This window comes from Drosophila mojavensis, unplaced genomic scaffold (genome assembly GCF_018153725.1).
Source record: "Drosophila mojavensis isolate 15081-1352.22 unplaced genomic scaffold, ASM1815372v1 contig_16, whole genome shotgun sequence".
NCBI lineage: Eukaryota > Metazoa > Arthropoda > Insecta > Diptera > Drosophilidae > Drosophila > Drosophila mojavensis.
Window position 1 is genome coordinate 4,179,168 of NW_025318693.1, and position 20,203 is coordinate 4,199,370.

A 20,203-nucleotide genomic window follows, 5' to 3' on the forward strand; every position below is an offset into this window, starting at 1 on the left:
GCAATTAAAGTAAAAAATATACAAATAAATTGGTTTTGTACAAATACAAATGGTTTTAATGTATACGATAACTATAAACAGATATATATATATATATATAGTATTTAGATATACATATTTATTTATAGTATTGAGTAATGCACATAATCTTGTCAGCATTGCAGTTATTAGACTAAGCCATTAGCAGAGTTTTTAAATCGAATTTCGCTAAGTGTATACATTATGTTTTATTTATGTGTGTATGAATGTGTAGATGTGTGCGATATAGTTTTTCACTTGTTTGTACAACTCGTATGCAATTATGCATGTGTATACACATATATTCTTATATATATATATATATATATATATATATATATATGAAAATGTATATGTGATTCGGTAATGTGATGCGTGTGTTGTCTTGACACTAATTAAATTTTAAACTATTACGTTTTGTGTATTTATAAGTTATATACAAAATATGTACTTTTTAACTTAATACTATTAACATTAAGAAACTAATAGTCGAACATGGAGTCACCGCCGTCTCACTTCACCACCAGCGACTGTTTGAGATACCGCACAAGGCCAGAGCCTATATCCTGCACATCCGGCCATTGGCGTATCACAAAGATTATAAAGCAAATCGTTAAAAATGTGGTCAGCACGCGAAGCCTATAAATACAAAGCAATTGAAAAATTACTAAAGGCTCATTATATATGTATATATATACATTTGCGTATGTAGACCGTGTACTTACCTCGTTTTGAGAAACGGCATAATAATGCCAGCAGCGGTTGCCACCAACAGCAGCACCACTTGCAATATTGTTAAGACCACATTGATGAGTTTCACAACCAGGGCGCGAGCGTTCGAATTGTCAATGCCCTCGACGGTGACATATTGCTGCTGAGACATATGCTCCATTTTCGATATCTATTGGCAATGGATGACATTTTATTGTTTAACATTTTAACAAGCACTTAGGCCAAAGCCAAGTAACAACTTACCCTTGTTTGACAATTCTCGAGCACTTCGTTGACGTCACGTAGTCTTTCATCGCTTTGGTATTGTACTTTCTCTTCCATGTCAGCAATTGTTTGTTTCAGATTCTCGATTTCATTCTGCAAATGAAGGCATTAATTGATATTGTTTCAAGCATTGTAATTACACAATCAATGAAACGCACCTGATGCAATTCCGTCAAGTCATTGATTTGCTCCTCCAGTCCCTCAGCACGGAAGCGTTCACTTTCGAGAGTGGCTGTCAAATTGTTGAACTCCTTTTGGCTAGTCTGAAATTGATAGATTTGATAGTTGGGATTAAATTGGATATACATATTTGTATATTATACTATATTAGTACTTACCTCAAGTCGATCGACTCGCTCTTTAAGCTTCTCGATCTCCGCTTTGCGCTCGGACAATTCAGTGAGCAGGGACTTGAGCACAATGTGGTACTGGCTGGCGCCCGACTGACTCTTGCCAGATCTGTATTCATGTAATGATTTATAGGTATAGTAACGATGCAGTTTGATTTGGCCATAACCATGGCACTTACCCCGCTGGTATGCTTTCGCTGGTTACACTGCTGCACTCACTGCCGTTGTCGCTGTTGAATTTGCCGGTGCCGCTGCCAGTGCCTGCGTTGTTGTTGTTCATGTTGTTGCCGCCGCCGGAGCCCGTCGAGGTGCCAGGGCCGGGTTGATGCAGCAATCGCTCATTGGCCGCTGTCAGAGCGTCCGCATTTGCCGCCTGAATGGCTTGAAGCTCGGCGTCAGCAATCTGATTTATATTGTCCGCACTGCCGAATTTGTTCTTAATGAGATGCGCAAATTCGCGCGGCTTCGACATCACCGAACCGGAGAAGCCCGTAATTCCGTCACGTATATTGCCACCCACATTGCGTAGTCCCTGGCCGACGTCGCGGAGCACCTCGCGTGGTTGCCGGTGCTGGCTCTTGGTTTGAAATTGATGATTCTGCAGATCCTTGGCTCGCTTGGTATAATTGTCCAGTTTTTTTTGCAGCTGCGATATGCTGTGTGCGCTTTTCTGATTCTTCTTCTCGAACACCGCCTGCAATCGGACAACGTCTATAGAATTCGCCACAAACATTGAGTTTCTTTCTTGATTTTTACCTTGATGCGTTGCAATTGCTGTTTATCGGCGCTGGCTGCGAGTTTCAGATACTCGTTCACATTATCTACAAGGATTAGTATTAAAGATTTCAGATATAATTGTCAGTTCCTGAATACGTGATTTAATATTGATGATATAATATTAATGTGGAATGCATCGAATTTTACATTCTCTGAGAAGCCTTATATATTGTATTTAAATTACACTATTAAGTAGTTTGAAATCTCTTTGTCTATGTAAATTGTGTATATTAGTGGGAATCAATAGAATTCCCCTTTTTCAGGATTACTATTTAGTTAGGTTAACACTCCCAATAAGTATGCTATGAAATCGAGTTTGCAGACATTTCAAAGGAATCGTACTCACCATCCCGGGCTGTTTGCTCCTGCCTGATGGATTCCTTGGTGCACTGTATTTTCGTATTCAGACGATCTATGGCCTGCACACTGGAACTGCGCTCATGGCGTCGATGGTGCAGCTTCTTGCTGCTATCGAATTCATCCGATGCCATAGACGCATAGTAGTCCTCATTGCCGGACAGTCGTGAGTCCTCTAGGCCACTGCCGGTGCCGGCGCTGCCACCGCCGCCGCCGTGGCTGAGACTGATGCCAAAGTCTGTCATATCGCCTACCATGCCGCTGTAGGCCAGGAGACCGCCTTGATCGGAGCCATGTGTGCGTCGCTGGCGCTCACGGCTGTGTCGCCGGTGTGTGGGGCTGTGGCTGCGAAAACCGCGCACTGCCACGCCCCCGCTGCTACCCAGGCTGCCGGTCACCGTGTTGCCGCCGCTGTAGACAGCCGCCTGTGCAGCTGCCACTGTGCTGGACGAGGCCGACGAATTGCTGTTGGCTGCCGTCGGTGTGGCCAACGCTCCCGCTCCTCCCTCCCCCCGCTGCTGCTGCTGCTGCCGATGGCGTCGTCGTCGTCGTCGCTGTTGCAATTGCAACCGTTGGTGTTGTGGCTGCTGTTCCCGACGACGCTGCTGTCGCTGAGTCGCTGGTGCGCTCCCTGGACACTGTCGAGTTGTTGCGCATAGAAAGTCAGTATGGTACGTATATATGTAGTTTATGGCTTTGGCTCGACTCAAACTTCAATTGTCGAATGGATGAAGGCGAGGCACAGGTGCAGTCGCAGCAAACGATAACATCAAACACAGTGATAAAGCAATAACAAAAACCAAGTCTCAAAATACCACAAAGAAAAAATGTTCAATTTGCTGCTGTTGTTGTTGCTGTTGTTGTGCTTGGTGCTGTTATTGTTGTTGCGGCTGCGCTTGTAAGCGTATGTGTGCATATGTGTATGTTAATGACAGCCTTACAGACAGCTGTGCGTCAAAAGAGACAGTGAGAGAAAGCACGAGAGACAGAGAGACAGAGAGAGAGAGAAAGACGAACAGTTAAAAAGCAGCAGCAGAAAGTGTTAGCGATTTAATAGCGTTTAAAATCGCGTCTGCGTTGCTGTGAATAGAAAAATGTTGAAAATGCGAGAAATGTGTGAGTGAATACGTATACATGTATGTATGAATGTATGAATGTAGGTATGTATGAATGTTTATGTTTAGTGTTGTGGTACTACAGTTATGTGAGTAATAATAGAAAATACTATTTAATACCATAAAAACTTAATTTTCATTTTATTTAAATCTTGAGATACAAGATGAAAAATAATTATTATATCCATCATATTGGGAATGAGAGAAAACCCTATTTAATATATATTTTAAATATGATTGTTTTTGTTTTATATATACATATTTATATATTTGAGGAATTTATTTTACCATAGTTTCTATTATTTTTCACATACTGTAAGACATATAAGTACGAGTGCTGATTGAAATATATATATATATATATATATATATATATATATATATATATATTTTGTTGTTGCTATTTTTGTACCTTTTTGTATTATATATATATATAAATATGTTTATATATATGTATGTGGGTCTACGTTTGTATGTATATAAGTGCGGTCAACGGTTACAAAGCTGTTTAAAGACACAAAAGAAATAAAAGAGAAACGAGAACAAAAGGATAATCAACACACACAAGTTAAATGCATACAAATAACGATAAGCAAGAACACAAAAGTCACATATAATAAATATATTTTCAACAGCAATAATCAAAATAAACAAATACACATTTATATACATATATATGTATGTATGCAATATAAATGTGCATGTCAACACACAGAGAGCTAATGAAACGCTTAAAAGCGCACAGCACATATTTGCAATTGTGAGCCTTTAAGCCATTTGTGTGCAAATGCTGGGCCACAAAATATCTCTAAAGCATTGCAAAGCAAGAAACGGACGAAAGCAGTAAATAAAGATGAGTCTGAAACAAAGCAGCTTAAGACAATCTCTAATATTCTCGAAATTCAATTTTCTAAAGAAATTCCTATTTGAGTCCATGATTTTGTGACATATAAAAAAGTATTTAGTTGACCATATTCTATATTTTGATTAGAGCTTACAAATGTGTGAAAGGTAAATTAAAAGAAAAAAAAACGTCACTAAAACATGTAAGTTTTTTTTAAATAATATTTTTAGTTGGCCAACATAAAATATACAAGTCCAAAGTCAGAAATTATTCAGAAAAATTATTATTTTTTGCTCACTCATTTTTAAGGATTGTAAAAGCTGCTTTGAAAAGTTTTTAACTATAGAATAATTAAGAATTTAGGAATATCGCATATGATCAGATAAATTTCATAAATCAAATATGAGCAGCCGCGAAAAATTACTATCAACATTTATAAAATAAATTTTAAATGAAATTAAATTTATTTAATTCGGAATTCTTCTACAAATAGCATGTTTGTGAACTAATTTTTAGTTTAATGAAGCGTAGTAAATCTTTAAAGGTTTATTGGCTTTTGCCTAGCGACCAAACCTCTCAACTTAATTATCAGCAACGGAAGTGCTAAGTGAATAAGCTGCAGAGATTCGCTATCATTCACAGACCGAGCCGGAGCTGATAACAGTGTTGATGAGCGTGTCGCATAAAACCAATTATGGGCCAAGTGATTAAGCTATTAGGGCTTGAGCACGACTAACAGGAGTGAGCTTTTGGTGTCTGCTTGCCAAAGATTGGGATGATTATAATTATAATTCGAATTACTTTGCTCACTGCTTCTGGTGGTCGAGGGCGAACGGCTGGCCCGTAAATTGGAGCTGGAACCGCGAGACGAACGCAACGGTTGCAACGGCTGCAGCATTAAATGATCCCGACTCACTGGCGGCAACGAATCCATATTTGCATATTGCTTGCCAAAGATCTCAACAAGTTGCCTTCAATGGCCTGCAAATACACAAACAAACAAAAATAATACGATTATTATTGTGATTAATATTAAATATTGTCATTGAATAAGAGATTGCGTCCAATGCTAGCGCACACAAACAATCGCGAGGCGCGAGTCCAAAGTCAAAAGGTGAATCAACTTCGGCTGCTGATAATCCCATAATCGCAATCGCTGAAAACTGGACCAAATACTCGCCCAGTTGCCAATTTCATATGCCAGTGGGCATTTCATAATATTTCATAGGGAAATAATTCAAGAAATTTTCAAATTCTTCACATATTTGGTCGAGTTTTCAGCGTTTGCCGGCAGATTGAAAACACATGCCAAGGGTATAGCGAGGGTGGTTAATATTGTTTACTGGAATTTATATATTATTTATTGAATGAAAAAGCTGATTCACTTGTTTGATAAATAAAATATTGTTTAAATAATAAGTTTTTTTGGAAACTCATAAATCAAATAAATGAGGAAAATTATTATTGAAAGGTCGAAAAAAATGGTATATTTATGAACTAACTTTGTAATAACTTCATTATTAATTTTATTAATTTATGTTTAAAATAGCTTTTTAAATATTTGCTGTAAATGTATATGCACTTATTATAATTTTTCAAATCATTTTGAAATAACTAGGGACTTCTTTTTTAGTATTTCTTATAGAAATCACAACACATATTTCCATGACATAATAAAATTCTTATGAAATTTAGAAATTTTTTTTTGGTTTATTAATCTCTGCCAAATGAATTAATGAATCTGATAAAGAATAATCAATTCCATTCAAATTCCATTCAAAGTTTGATTCAACCCACTGTACGTGGTACAGCGAGACCTTTGTACTGTATACATATCAAATATAAAGCATATTATAGATTTTGTTTATAAAGAGACTGAGTAAGGTGGCTCGATCAATACCAAATACCAAACACCAAATACCGATTGGCTGACGTTAGGGGACGCTCGACGTTCGATGTTCTATAAATACAATCGATACTGCCGGCACACAGTGCATGTGTACTCATGCACCTGATAAGGATGGGTATTGGTATTGGCTTCTCCAGAGTGTGACACCATATCTATATGTGCTTGCTCTCGACTTCAGGCAAGACGCATTTAGATCGAGACGGGAATACACAACTCAAGTGCCGTGCATTGTATTCCGATGACAGCGCTGCGATGATGGCATACAAAGATAACAATTGTTTATAATTCACTATAAATATTTATATAGCAACGTTCCAGCTTTTCTTCTTTTCCTGTCTCTATATAAAACAGATTATATACATTGCGATGCATGTGCTATAGTTCTCAAAAGTAGCAGGGCCCACTCCATTTCCACCTTCCATAAAAGGGTGCTCAATTTTCATTTTAAATGAAGCTGAACATGTGGTTTTTGCAAAGCTAGAACAACCTTTCCGAGTGCTCCAAGGTTGAAGCTTTATTAATAATTTAGAATTTGTTCTGACTGCTTGCTCACTAACCATATTTACACTTTCGAGCTAATACTGGGCAAACTAATCTCTTCAAATATTTAACAGTAATTCATACAAATGCAATATTTTCCCTCTCTCTTTTTATCGTTTAGTTGTTACAAGTTCATTAGTTCAATCCCTCTTGACATCCGACTTGAACGATAGCTAACAGAGGACATTATTTATTGTCAATTATAAAAATATAAATTCTTAAAATCCCTCTTGAGTAATTATGGTGTTCTACACTGATACGTTGGACTGCGTCATAGATGTGATTAAAATCGGATTGGTTTTATCTTTATTGTTATGTTATCATTATAACCCGAATTCTTAGGTTTATGAGAAAGTGCGGGGGCTTTTTTTGAGCCGACCATGACTTTCAATATAGAAATTGATATAATTCATGATGGGGTAATCTTGGACTAATATCAAGAAATCTCGTATAAAACTCATTCGATGGGAGTGGTTTCACAAATAACTAAACCAATCTGCAGATGAAATAGTGATGTAACTGATTAATTATGTCAGTCTTCTTTATACATAATGCAATTAAATAGATAGCTTTACTTTATATTTTCAAATTAGAAAATAGCTTTTATAATTATATAACAAATTTCAGTATAAGTAAAATAAATACTTGTTTAAGCACACAAGTAATTTAAAGGAAATTGCATTAATGCTTGATATACTTTTAATATAAACAACTAAAACGTAATTGAAAATATAAACAAATGTTAGTAAAGAAAGCAGCACCTGTTATATATGTATATCTATATCTATATATATCTATATCTATATATATCTATATCTATATATACCTATATCTATATATACATATATATGCATTTGAAGCTTAATTTCTTGGAAATCATTTCCACAATGCTTCAATGACTTTTGGGTTAATTTCCCATTTTCATAAAGCGCTTTGACTTAACACAAATTTCTTCAACTGCGCTTTCAACCCAAATGCTCATCCAGCTGCAGGAGAAACTCTTTCTGCCTGCCTTTCAGCCTATTAAGCCAACTCTCTCAGTTACCACATTTTATCATTGATGTGCAGTTGTTGTTGTGTGCCCCTCGCTTCACCTGTGGTCGCTTGAAAACGTTAATCATCGCGTTTTGTAACAATTTTTTTTTTTATTATTTTTATTATTTTATTTTTTTTTTTTTTGCTTTGCCATTTTGCACCTCTCACCTCAGTTGCTTTCTTCGTAATTGTTTTCTTTTTTAAGAAGCAATAAAAAAATAAATGAAAGAAACAACATATTTACAATATCGACAATACGTCTTAAATAACAGTCAATGTATGACTATATATAAATTTTTTTTCTAGAATTTGAAAGAAACAATTTATATGTAAAGAAGGAAATATATATGCATGTATAAAGATCCGACATAAAGCTGTTGCACACTTGCTGATAAAGTTACAAAAGAAAGAAATGTAAACAACAAGAGACGTATATTGAAATCATTTACAAACAAAAACAAAAAACGTGTTCAATCGTGTCTAGGGTTATTGCACTCGGAGACGTCGCCACGAGCGCCGAGGCAGCAGATAGGGTCCGCTGAGGTGTACTATCACGGGCCAATTAGACTTGGTCGCATGATGAGCAGCGTCTCGTCAGCATTTCGAGCGCTACAAATCGATTCAGCTATCAGTCAAAAGCAACGACAACTTCCGCATGACTGGCGGGAAAATTTCTATTTATCAAAGAACTAGTTAGAGATGATAATTGTCTAAGTACACATATTGTGTGTACATAATATATCTACACATATGTATATATATATATATATATATATAATATATGTATGTGTGCTTGTTGATTTGCATTTATTAGATACATCTATGCGCCACAGCGTCACAGCCATTTGCTAATGAGCATCTTCGTCTTGGGTAGCTCGTTGGCCAACCGAGACTTGTTGCCCGCATCAGGTTAGAAGTCTATAAATGTGTATACGTACGTACAGTACATATTATAAGTATGCGTACTCTCAACTGACTATACCACACCACACCACAGCACACCACCCACCGCACCGCACCACAATCTGGTGTGGCCGGCCGCAACAACTATTTGTGAAGGTCACGGCGCGGCTGGCGTCGCCGTGACTATGGCCGGTTTATAAATATATAAAGAACCGCAGTTGCTTCTAAGTAATACATAAAAGATCTAACATTAGAAATACAATGCGGCAATGCGCCGTACACATCAACGACATCAACGAGCGTCAGTCTTATGGTCTGACCTTAGAGCTTACTTTCTAAGGCTGGCATCCTTGACGCCTTCCTTCTGTTCTTGAACAATCAACCGTTTTATGTATAGGCGATAAGTTAGCTGCTTTTCATAAGCTCACTTAGTGAAATCAAGCACACAATTTAGGTCTAATTAATTTGATTATCGGTTTAGTTTGAAGCTTGGCAACACGAGTTGCAAGATGCTCGTTAACGAAGTTTTCTTTTATATAATGTGATTAGACACGTCAGGTTGTTTCAAGTTGATATCAAATGTTCGCCATTAATTAAAGCACTTTGATTATGTAAAACATAATCACAGTTCGCACCGCTGTTGGCCTACAAAAATAACAGCAAAATCAGTTAACAGTTAGCTAGGTCAGTCCTAAAGCCAACCATTGAACTTGCCTGGCACGTACCGGCGCTGCTTGGCCAGCAGATTTGCCCAACAGACTTTAATACATAACTCGATGTTGTTTATGCAAAAATTGTTCAAGCTGCATTTGTTGTTGTCGGTGTTGCCTCAACTTGTACTATTAAATTGCATTATGTGATGTTTACTGTTTGTTGGAGTCGTTTAAAATAAAAACAAATATCAAAGCGACAGGGAAATAATACATATATAGACGTGTTTAAACTTTTATTTCAGAGAAGTGGAAGTGGGAGAACATGAAAGAGAGGCAAAGAGAATAGTTAGAGAGATACAAATATAGAGGAGCAGTTGAAGGCACAGCGAAAATGAGAGAGAGAGAGAGAGAGAGAAAGTGAGAGAGAAAGTGAAAGTAAGAAAGAGAGGGAGAGAGTGTGAGAGAGAGAGAAGATGAGTAAAATAAATATAGAGAGGGTGAGCAAAAGAAAGAGGGAATGATATAGAGAAAGAGAACCAGAGTAAGAAAGAGGGAGAGAATGAATTAGTAAAATACAAAAGTTATAAGGAGAGAGAGGATGAGAGAAAAAGAGACGGAGACGGCGAGAGAGAGAGAGAGAAAGAGTTTGGATGAAAGAGACAAAAGCAGATACGGAGAGGAAATCAAAAGGAAATAGCGAGTGATTGACAAAGTAGAGACGAGAGACAAACATGTGCCTCTTTTATTTATTATACTCTATTCCAGTCGGTATTATAATATCACTCACATTTCAAAAACTAATAACATTATTGAGTATTACTTTTTGCATTATCTAAATTATAGCAAAAACAAAAACTGATTGATATATCATTAAATATTAATAACAGTAAATAATAAACTTCTGCTGCTGCTATATAATCGAGTGTCTGATCTTAATTAACTGGAATTATTTCGGTTTAATCCATTAGGTCAGCACATCGTGATAATTAACATTTCCAATTTCAGCTAATTACACACCTCAATTCGAGGCGGACAGCTGTAGCTTAGGTGATATTTTTTCGCTGGTATGAAACGGGTATGTGATTCACTTAGTATGGGCACTACACAAGCAAGTGCCGCAATTTTATTGTTACTGATTTAGATAAGAACTTAAAACTGTTATAATTGAGTAACTGAAATAGTGTAATTTTGTTGTTGTTTAGCACCTTGGGCTTTTGCATGAGTTTGTTATCGTATCTGAATGAAATGTTTGCCTTTACTTTTATTTCAGTTATACAATATTCCACTTTCTTTCTGTTTGATGAGCTTGCAATTGCTTTTTAATTACAACGATTCTTATCAGTGTCGCATGTCACAGACGGAACGGACAAATAATTAGATTTAGATATTATCTTTTGTATTTATTTTTTCACAATTTGGAATTTTGTTATCTGAACAGTGGCTAAATTAAATTAAATGCGGCACAATTTTTAAAGCTGTTAAAAAAAATGTGTTAACTGATATGCACCTTAATATTAATTCTATACTTAAGATAGCCTACACTAAGCCAGAAATGACGTAGGCACCGCCACGCTGCTTGACTCAGCATGATAGAGAAAAGTTATAGAGTAACTTGTCTGGCAGATAAGTGGATTCCGTGATTAGTCTCTGATTTCTAAAAATGTAATAAAAAGTATAGAGAGAAATAATAAACAAATGGAAGCGCAATGAATTTGCGTTTTCCAAGCAAGTCATTAGGGACAGGTAAAAAAAGTTTCTGTGTGTTCAACTGGCGAAATCTTGGCTAACGGAAATATATTAACAGGTAAAATAAATGATGAGCATCAGAAAGTATTTTGCATTTGGGCTTTAGGTAAAGCGAGACAAATAGATATGAGCTATAGATACAGAGCCATAAAATATGGATAGCTGCGTTCAAGGACTAAATATTATACATATTTGTTGTTTATTGCATTTTTTACCTAAACACACATATCAGCCTGCCTTAAGTCGAATCAATTCAGAAATATCGTAACAAATTGTAAATAAGATTAAAATATATTATTTACAAACTGAAGTTGAGTTCTGATATCAATATTTGTATCCCTTTACTTCAACAATTTGCTACGAAAATTTCTCGGTAATAAAATGATTTATTGATATTCCATATATACAAACATCTGGACAACACCTGGCCTTATTGATTATTTTAGTTTCTTATCTGTTAAGCAATGAGCACCTTATAATCAGGTGCAGATGAGTAAGGTGTATTTCCCTATGCACAGCAACAAATCATAAATACCTTTATGATTGCCCAACTAATTGAGCCCATGCGAATCTGTGACTGATTACACACACACACGCACACACACACCGATAATAAGTTTAAATCATCAGAATGAACTGCATGACGAATAATTTGGTCAGGCTGCTACGTGATATCGTACTTTGTTTGCTACATTATGATTCAGAGTCCCGAGCTCCGTATTTGGATACAGTATTTTTATTTTTTACATTGATTTGGTGTTTTTCGTTTTTTGTTTCGTACCATTGATAATAAAGCAAAAAAAAAAAAAAGAACAATAACAAATACTTCCTGTAAATAGCTGCAATGCAATCAGTAGAAACAATTGTCAATATGTCTCGCAAGCATTTCGGATCCCCTTTCAGTGGTTCTATTGTCTAGAAAATTGCATTAAGTAATGCCCACACAGTCTCGACTGTGGCCACGACGTCTGACCGCCCAGACAATTATCTTAACAAAGGCGGAACTAAAGGGTATCCGCTGTTGCATATTTCATGACATATAAAGTCCATGCGAACATATATGGTATATACATTCTTAATCAACTGCAGCCAATGTAAAGCCTTGGTTGGGGCCAGCACGTAATTGAGTCCAGGTCAATTTACTTCAATTTGTCAATAAACAATTTAAGTTTACTATAATATAAATAACTTATATTTAAGCATATTTAATGCTGAATTTATTGCAGTGCTTGTCCCGCTCGAATAAAAGTGTTAGATATTGACAATAAAAAATGTTGTTTATCAAAAATTTCTTTATCTCCAGCCCATTAATCTAGTTTGCGGATTGATCTCTTTTCCATCTTCTCGATATATGCAAAATTCGTATTGTCATTTAGATAAGCGAATACATATGAAAAACATTTGTAGTTTGGTTATTATCTTAACAAAAAAAAAAAAAAAAAAAATAAAAAAAAATAATAATAACTAGAAAGCTTTGTATCTTCAAATCCGGACCAGTTCGGCAATTATCTCTCTGACAGTTATTCAATACATGAGCTTTGCTGCCAACCGGTTCGCCCAGTTGGTCTATTAGCGCAATTGGTTTGAGCCACATTTTTAGTAAAAAAAAAAAGAAAAAAGAATAAAATGCCAACTGCTGTTGTTCTGCCGGATGATGCTGCAGTTTCTCAGTTTCTTCAGTTGGCCATTGGCTTTTGGCCATTGGTCGTATAACCGATGTCACGTTTTCGATGTTTATGAGTGGGGGCCATTGGCCACTGGTCAAACCATGCGGCCATGCGGGTGTTTTGCTAGTCATCTACTTGGCGATAAATCAGTGTCATAAGCTCGTTTAGGTACGTGCTCTCCTCTAAACCTTGACCTCAGGTAGAAAAGCTCTATTATATACATCTCGAAAAATACGTGAGTATGTCGATAACTGCTCTATGAGCAAAACAGTTGGGCGAGATGCAAGCTGCTCGAATAGAAACACCTACAGAGTACCTAGCTATATGAGCTGAAGACCACAAATGGTCAAGCTCTTTTGAGTGTAGGCATTTGTGTGGGCCGCAGCTCAAATATGGCTAAAAACGAACTTACATATTATAATAGAAACTTCAGTGGATAAGAGAAATTAAACCATGAATTTTGTAATAGAATTGATAATTTTACTTTTTTAAATATATATTTATTACATACAAAAACAATTTGTTTCATTATACTTTTTTTTTTTAATTTAAGATCCAATTGAGAAATGGGGAATATTAAATAGATTATATACAAACTTGAATAGGCAAAGTTAATTTAGACAATTGGAATAATTGGATTCTAGTAAAACCTAATCCATTAACATTATTATTATTATTATTATTATTATTTGCTATCATATATCTAAAACATCAAATTTACCAGATCGTATCCAGCTAGACTCTTCTTTTTGCTGATCTGATTTATTTTATGTTTTTCATGTTCTTAATGAAATTTAATACACTTAGCAAGGTAAACACCAAATGCAGCACATCAAAGCCCATAAAAAAAAGCCTTTTGCCTTTATCTGTTTGTTTAAATATTGCAAATATTTATATATGCATATTTAATAAACAATCAAAGTCGTTTGTAAACAAATCACAAAATTGTTTACCCAGCAGCGTTGCTGAACATTTTCCATTCTATTCTTGGTATTCTCTCTCTCTCTCTCTCTCGCTCTCTATCTATCTTTCTTAGCTTTTACCCTACCTACTATGGCAATTAGGTCCGATTCATTTGGCACGTGGCCTCCAATTGCCCATTACTTAGCGTTTATGGCTAATTGTTTTGCAAGCATGCCGAACCGAATGTAAACAATTGCTGGCGATTTAAAGCAAGCCCAATGACAATTCGAGACGCCATTTATGCCCCACTTCAAAGTCAGCCCAAAAATTGCGGGAACGTGAAGTCGATTCCATTATTCGCTTTGCCTCGTTGCAACACTTAAAGAGCTAAAAGCACACACACACACACACACACACACACAGAAATTACACAATTCTCAATGTTTTCAGATTAAGTGAATTATGCAGACAGCGAAATTGCCAACGCCCTTAACGGACCGAGCTGAGGATGGGCTGCATTGCATCATCACATGTCGGATCATATAATTGACATTTGACAGGCGGGTCAATAACTTTTCGAAACACTTTCTGTGTCACGACATTTGTCAACTGAGACGCTAAACAACAACAACAACAACAACAATTACGAATTAAATTTCAAAGTGAACTTTAAGCTCTATTTTGGTCGAGGCTTGGACTTTGCGCGATGATTCATATTGGGTTGACACATATGCAAATTGAGCCCGAGCTAGAACAGTCCTCCATTTATTTTTCCACAGATTATATTCCATATATTCTACGTTTTTTCTGTACCTTTAATTTGATTTATCAATGATTCTTCTTTTAATTTAAAATTATTATTTACATATTTATTATTATTTATTTATTTATTTATCGTAGATAAATTTGATATCCAAGTGAATCACTTTAGCTTATCAAATTCGAAATAAATAACATAATTCAAACAAATTTAGTTTTGATCAAATTCAGGCACTCATCGCAAATTCCCGGAAATAACAACATAGCGATAATATAATTTGATTTTGGAATAATTATATTTCTCTGAAGAGATGACTAACTAAAATTTAAATATATATTGTCACGAAATTGAAACATAATTTTATTTATATAATTATTTTGAGCAAGCATTCATATGCTTTTCCACGAATTTCCCCATTCGCTGTCATCGTATTTATATTAATATATATGTATACAGGCAAAGTAAATACATTTACAAATTAAAAGGCGTATTCAAAGTACAAAGATCAGAATGCTAAACACTCTTACATCGAATGCTCAATGAGTGACGCCGCTGCCCTGTTGTCTGACCAATATGTAAATATGCATACATACATAAGTAAAACTAAATAAAACACAAAGAGAAAAAAACAATAATAACAACAAAAACAGACAGTTTCAGCTACTTTGACAACTTCGTGCAGGGAATACAAACAAAAACAAATACCAAATACAGAGAAACCGGAAAAGCAAAAATAACAACAAAGCAAATTAATCGCAAAACTTCACACGAGTCAAAATATATCTGTATATATACATATATACTATATTTGTGTGCATAAAACATATATGGTTATTATGCTGTTCAGCTTGCTATAAAGAAACGTAAACTCGGAAAAAATCAATGCGATATGCGGGGCCCCAAATGCCACTTCAGACCTGCCTCCCATATATGTATGTATATGGGGAGAGGCCCTGAAACTGAAACGGGTTTGCGAACTTTGGACCCCAACTGCGATGCTGCTGCCTGTGTGATGAATCATCTGCACAAGACCCATAATAAATAATGCTTATCTTTTGTTTGAGTTCTCTGTCTAAAATTCGTGTAACTGTAAAATGAATTTTCAAGGGTGTAAATTAATCTAATAGCAATTTATATTTATTTTTAGTACTTTCTTTTAAATTTAAAGTATTGTTTCATAACTTAGGCAAAGCCATTCAGTAGACTATTTAATTGTGTTAACTATTAAGTTTTTCTTTTTTATTAGTTCTTTTTTTTATCACTATTTCTCAGCTTTTATGCACGTGTTTGACATTTGAAATGTTTTATGCGTATTATTATAAATCATTGATTGATAGCCTGACAGAGTGCCGCCTGTGCCGCCCCCCCGAGGCATTGCGAATGGGTGAAAGTGAACACAGTTGATGTTACCTTTTTATTTATACCCTTAACCGATTCAAAGTGGGTATAATGGTTTTCTCAAAGTTTATGTAACAGGCGTGGCGTTTGATAAACGTAACTTAAATGCTGTTTATAATTATAATGTATAATTATAATTGTGAACACATTCACATTCCCATTTGTTATGTATTAAAGAAACGTTTAATGTAGTGGAATATCAATTGTTTTAGGGCTCAGGAATCTTCTAGTCGAGCAGAGAGAGAGAGAGCACTCATACTTGCTATGACAGTTGCTGTTGTCATTTTCGTTAGTAAAATTATCATTATTTTTGTTGTTTTTGTGGTTATTTTTGCTTTTGTATATTTTAAACAATTTTTACAATTTTTTTTTTTTTTTCAAAATTTGTGCAATTTATTTGAGTGCATAAATAAGCAGCGGAAGTTGTTTAAGTTGAGCGAGGCAAGCGGCAACTTTTTAGTGCTATTATTATTGTTATTGTTGTTGTTGTTGCGGTTGTCACTCAAAAGGTCAAAGTCAGATTTGGTCATCCAAACGCCGCTTTCATAATTGGCACTATTTCTCCTTGTTGCTGTGTGACAATTTTATGTGTTGATGATTGGATGACTCACATAGAGAAGAGCAATTGAGATGTTCAGAACAAAATATAAACATATGTATGTGTATATGTATATGTGAGCTATAGTGAGCAGTTACTACACCTCTTGGAGTTCAATTCGAGTCATTCAAATGCCTCAAGGAAAGTAGATTTTAAGCAGCTTATTGCGATTGAGCTGTACAGAAATGCCCGAAGAAATGCCGAAAGAGATTAAAGCCAATAAGCCGATTGATCGAAGGGTAATAAAGCATTAGATTTGTGATGGGCTTTTTATTATTTTATATAAAATTTTATTCAATCTGTCAATTTAAACAATAAAATTTATCAGTATTAATCAATCATGAAAGTGGTTAACTATGTCGATCCAAATTATATTCACTAACAAATTGTAGATTGAAAAGAAAATACGGGCTTTTATATGGTCTTATATCATAGACCCGCATATTGCAAGAATTCTAATTGAATTCATTATATATTTTTCAAAATTTATTCAAATGATTAATGACGTTAGAAAAGTAAAAATTGTTTACTCAATTCTATTCTATTCTATAAAAGAGAAGAAAATATAAAACAAAGTTCAGAGTTTCGTTGCATGCTAAGCGTAACCGATATTATTATTTTATTATTATTATAATTATTATAAAAAATTCACTCGCTCGCAATATAAACCGTATCGTAATATCATGCAATATACAATATAATTCAGAGCATTAAAGCCAAACAAAGCACCAAATAACACGCAAATATTTGCATATCTAATTAACTTAATTTAATTTGTGTTGCTCTCTCTAGCTCTCTCGTTCTCTCTTTCTCTCTCACTTTATATTTGCCAAAAATGCAAAACCCAGAGATTTTGTTCTTGAACTTTACGAACTATTTAATTGCTTTTGTCGTTGGCCTTTGAAACTCGTATTGGTTTGCTTGTTATTAATGTTGGTGTTGCTTGTTAGTTCGGTGCTGTTTTTGATTCTGTTTGTGTTTTTAGTTTTTATTGCGCACATATTGGCCATGTTAGCCCCAAACAGCGTTGTTGGGCGTGTGCCCAAAAAGAAGGAAAGAAAGGGCCAATTGTACACCTGCTGCCGCAACTCCCGAAATTGAGAAACAACAACAAAATATGCGACTTGGCAACAGGGCAACGGCGCACCCAAAAATAATTTCGCCTTTTTTTTTTATGTAGCATTTTAATGTTTGTTTATATTAATATGTTTTTTATTATATTTTTAATTATATATACAAATACATACATACATGTATATATATTTTCGTATGCATATAGTGTCTTCACTCTGTTTTAATTATTTTCTTTATTATGATTCTAATCAATAATATTTAACTAATATATGTGTATGTATGTCTATATGTATATATTATATATATATATATATTATTATTAGGTGGTAACAGCTAGTCGAGCACATTTAGTAGAATATGCACAATCATTTTAAGCATAATCTGCTTTTGTTTTCTTTTTTGTAAGTTTGTTGCTAGGTTGAATCCACGTGCATTTCTTTTATGTACCCATTGATAAGCTTTACAGATTAGATTTGTAAGGGAAAAGCATGTATGTATGTATATGCTTTTCCCATACGAATCTAATCTATCTAAAACACTCTTCATATGGTCAATGGCAAATGGTTATCAATTCCCATGAACACTTTTCTAAAATTGTTATAAGAATCCACAAAATATTTAAAGTAATACATAAATAGTATAAAAATATATATTAATTTTTAAATAATATATAAATATATACTATTCTTCGTGCATTGTATGTGGCTGCTTGATTAATTTAGTTGATTTATTTAAATTTCCTGACGTCACGTATTGCACGACTGTGACGCTGCAAATCTTGGCTAGCTACAATATATTTATGTATGTCTGTATACATATGTACACATATGTACACACATATGGATATGGATATATACCTTTGTCTGTATCTATGTATTTGGCCAGCTCTTAGCAACGAAATTATTCAAATCGAATAAATGTCAGATGAACGCATATATAACATATAACATAACATATTTCGTTTAATAAAATACATTTGACAAACATATTCACATACGAATAATCGTTTATGCTAGCCAAGAGTAGAGAGAGCGAGCGAGTGAGAGAGTCAAAAATAGAGAAAGAGAGCATCATAAATAATTTCATCAACAAAAAATCTACGGGATTAGTTGAAGAGGGAAGATGAGCAGAGTATATGTATGTATGTATGAACATAAATACATAAAGATATATACATACAAACATACATACATATATAAATTAAATAAAATACAACAAATTGCTATGCTCAGACATTGAGCAGAAATAGCAGCAGGAGCACCAACAGCGACAGCAACAACTATACAAAACAGTAAATAATTCTCTTTACTTGCGTTTTATTTATTTATTTTTTTTTTTAAATTTAATTCAATTGCAGACATAACCTGCGATTGTTGCTGCTGCTGATGCTGATGTTACTGTTGTACATATAACGGTGCCTGTCTCCTATCAAAACAACAACAAGAACAACAACTACAATAACAACAACCATAAAGAAAGACAAGATGGAGAGCAGGCAAACAGCTTCCACATATGCCTGCACTATTTACTCTCACATGGAGAGCGGGAAGTGCAGCTAATTGAATTGAGAGTCACTCAACGAAGCGCTGATTGTCAAAACTGAGAGCGCAGCCTGTTACAGTTATCCATTGTGATGAATTAAATTTAACTTGTTATTAACTGTAATTGAGAATCATTCTATGCACTATGAGGAAGGCAATGAAGACTGACTGACTGACGGACAAAGAGTGAGAAATAGAAGGAATGCAGAAATCAGTCAACAATAAAAATGCACTGTATACAATACACTAACACACACACATGCACTTGAATGAGAGCGTGTAAGTACAAGGTACAAAACTTGTTTAGCTGTGTGCATGACGTTGTGAGTGTGTGTATGTAGGTGTGGCCACACGAAATAAGCGACTATAAACAATATTCGGCACGCACTCACCTTAGAGTCCGTTTGGGTCTCGATTTTAGTGTTGATTTGACTTGGGCTGCATTCAATTTTTTTTGTGACGCCCTTTTTTGTTTGGCACATGAACAGCAAACACTCACTGACACACACACACATACAGAAAGAGAACAATATTATTCATATGCATATGTATATACGCACGGATATATGTATTTCTATCTATATACATATATATTGCCTACACTTGATTATTAATATTGCCACTATTCGAAAATTTTCACTGCTATTCGATTTTCATTTGCTGAACTTTTTTGGCCGTTTTCTTTACGCGTTGACTGGCGCTGCTCCGTGCGCATCACAAAATCTGCCGCAAAATCCACATTGCAAGCGAGCAATCAAATTTGAATGTTTATTTCGTCTTCACTGCACGATAGTTTTGAACATTTTCTTTGTAATTATTAGGTGCACTTTAACTGTATACCAAAATTAGTTATGCATTTTAATAATGCGGTCCGTAACATAACTCTTCTCACCGCTCGAAATCAACACACACTAATTGCTATGGCAAGCTATCGATGATGTCGAATTCATTATCGATGTACAACCCTGTCAGTGCGATGATGATAAGTGCTGAAAAGTTCCTAAAGCATGCACGCAAGG

At 35.0% G+C, this 20,203-nt stretch overlaps 1 protein-coding gene across 1 annotated transcript; it reads right to left on the reverse strand.

The window, feature by feature from the left end:
* Positions 1-29: 29 nt before the first annotated feature.
* On the reverse strand, positions 30-20,106 carry LOC6573473 (transmembrane and coiled-coil domains protein 2). The gene is given in 11 exon segments (XM_001999518.4): positions 30-657; positions 744-919; positions 994-1,107; positions 1,173-1,277; positions 1,353-1,473; positions 1,544-2,058; positions 2,121-2,185; positions 2,488-2,986; positions 2,988-3,136; positions 5,259-5,438; positions 19,577-20,106. Coding segments are annotated over 10 exon segments (2,004 nt in total). The 5' UTR covers positions 5,392-5,438; positions 19,577-20,106; the 3' UTR covers positions 30-530.
* Positions 20,107-20,203: the final 97 nt, after the last annotated feature.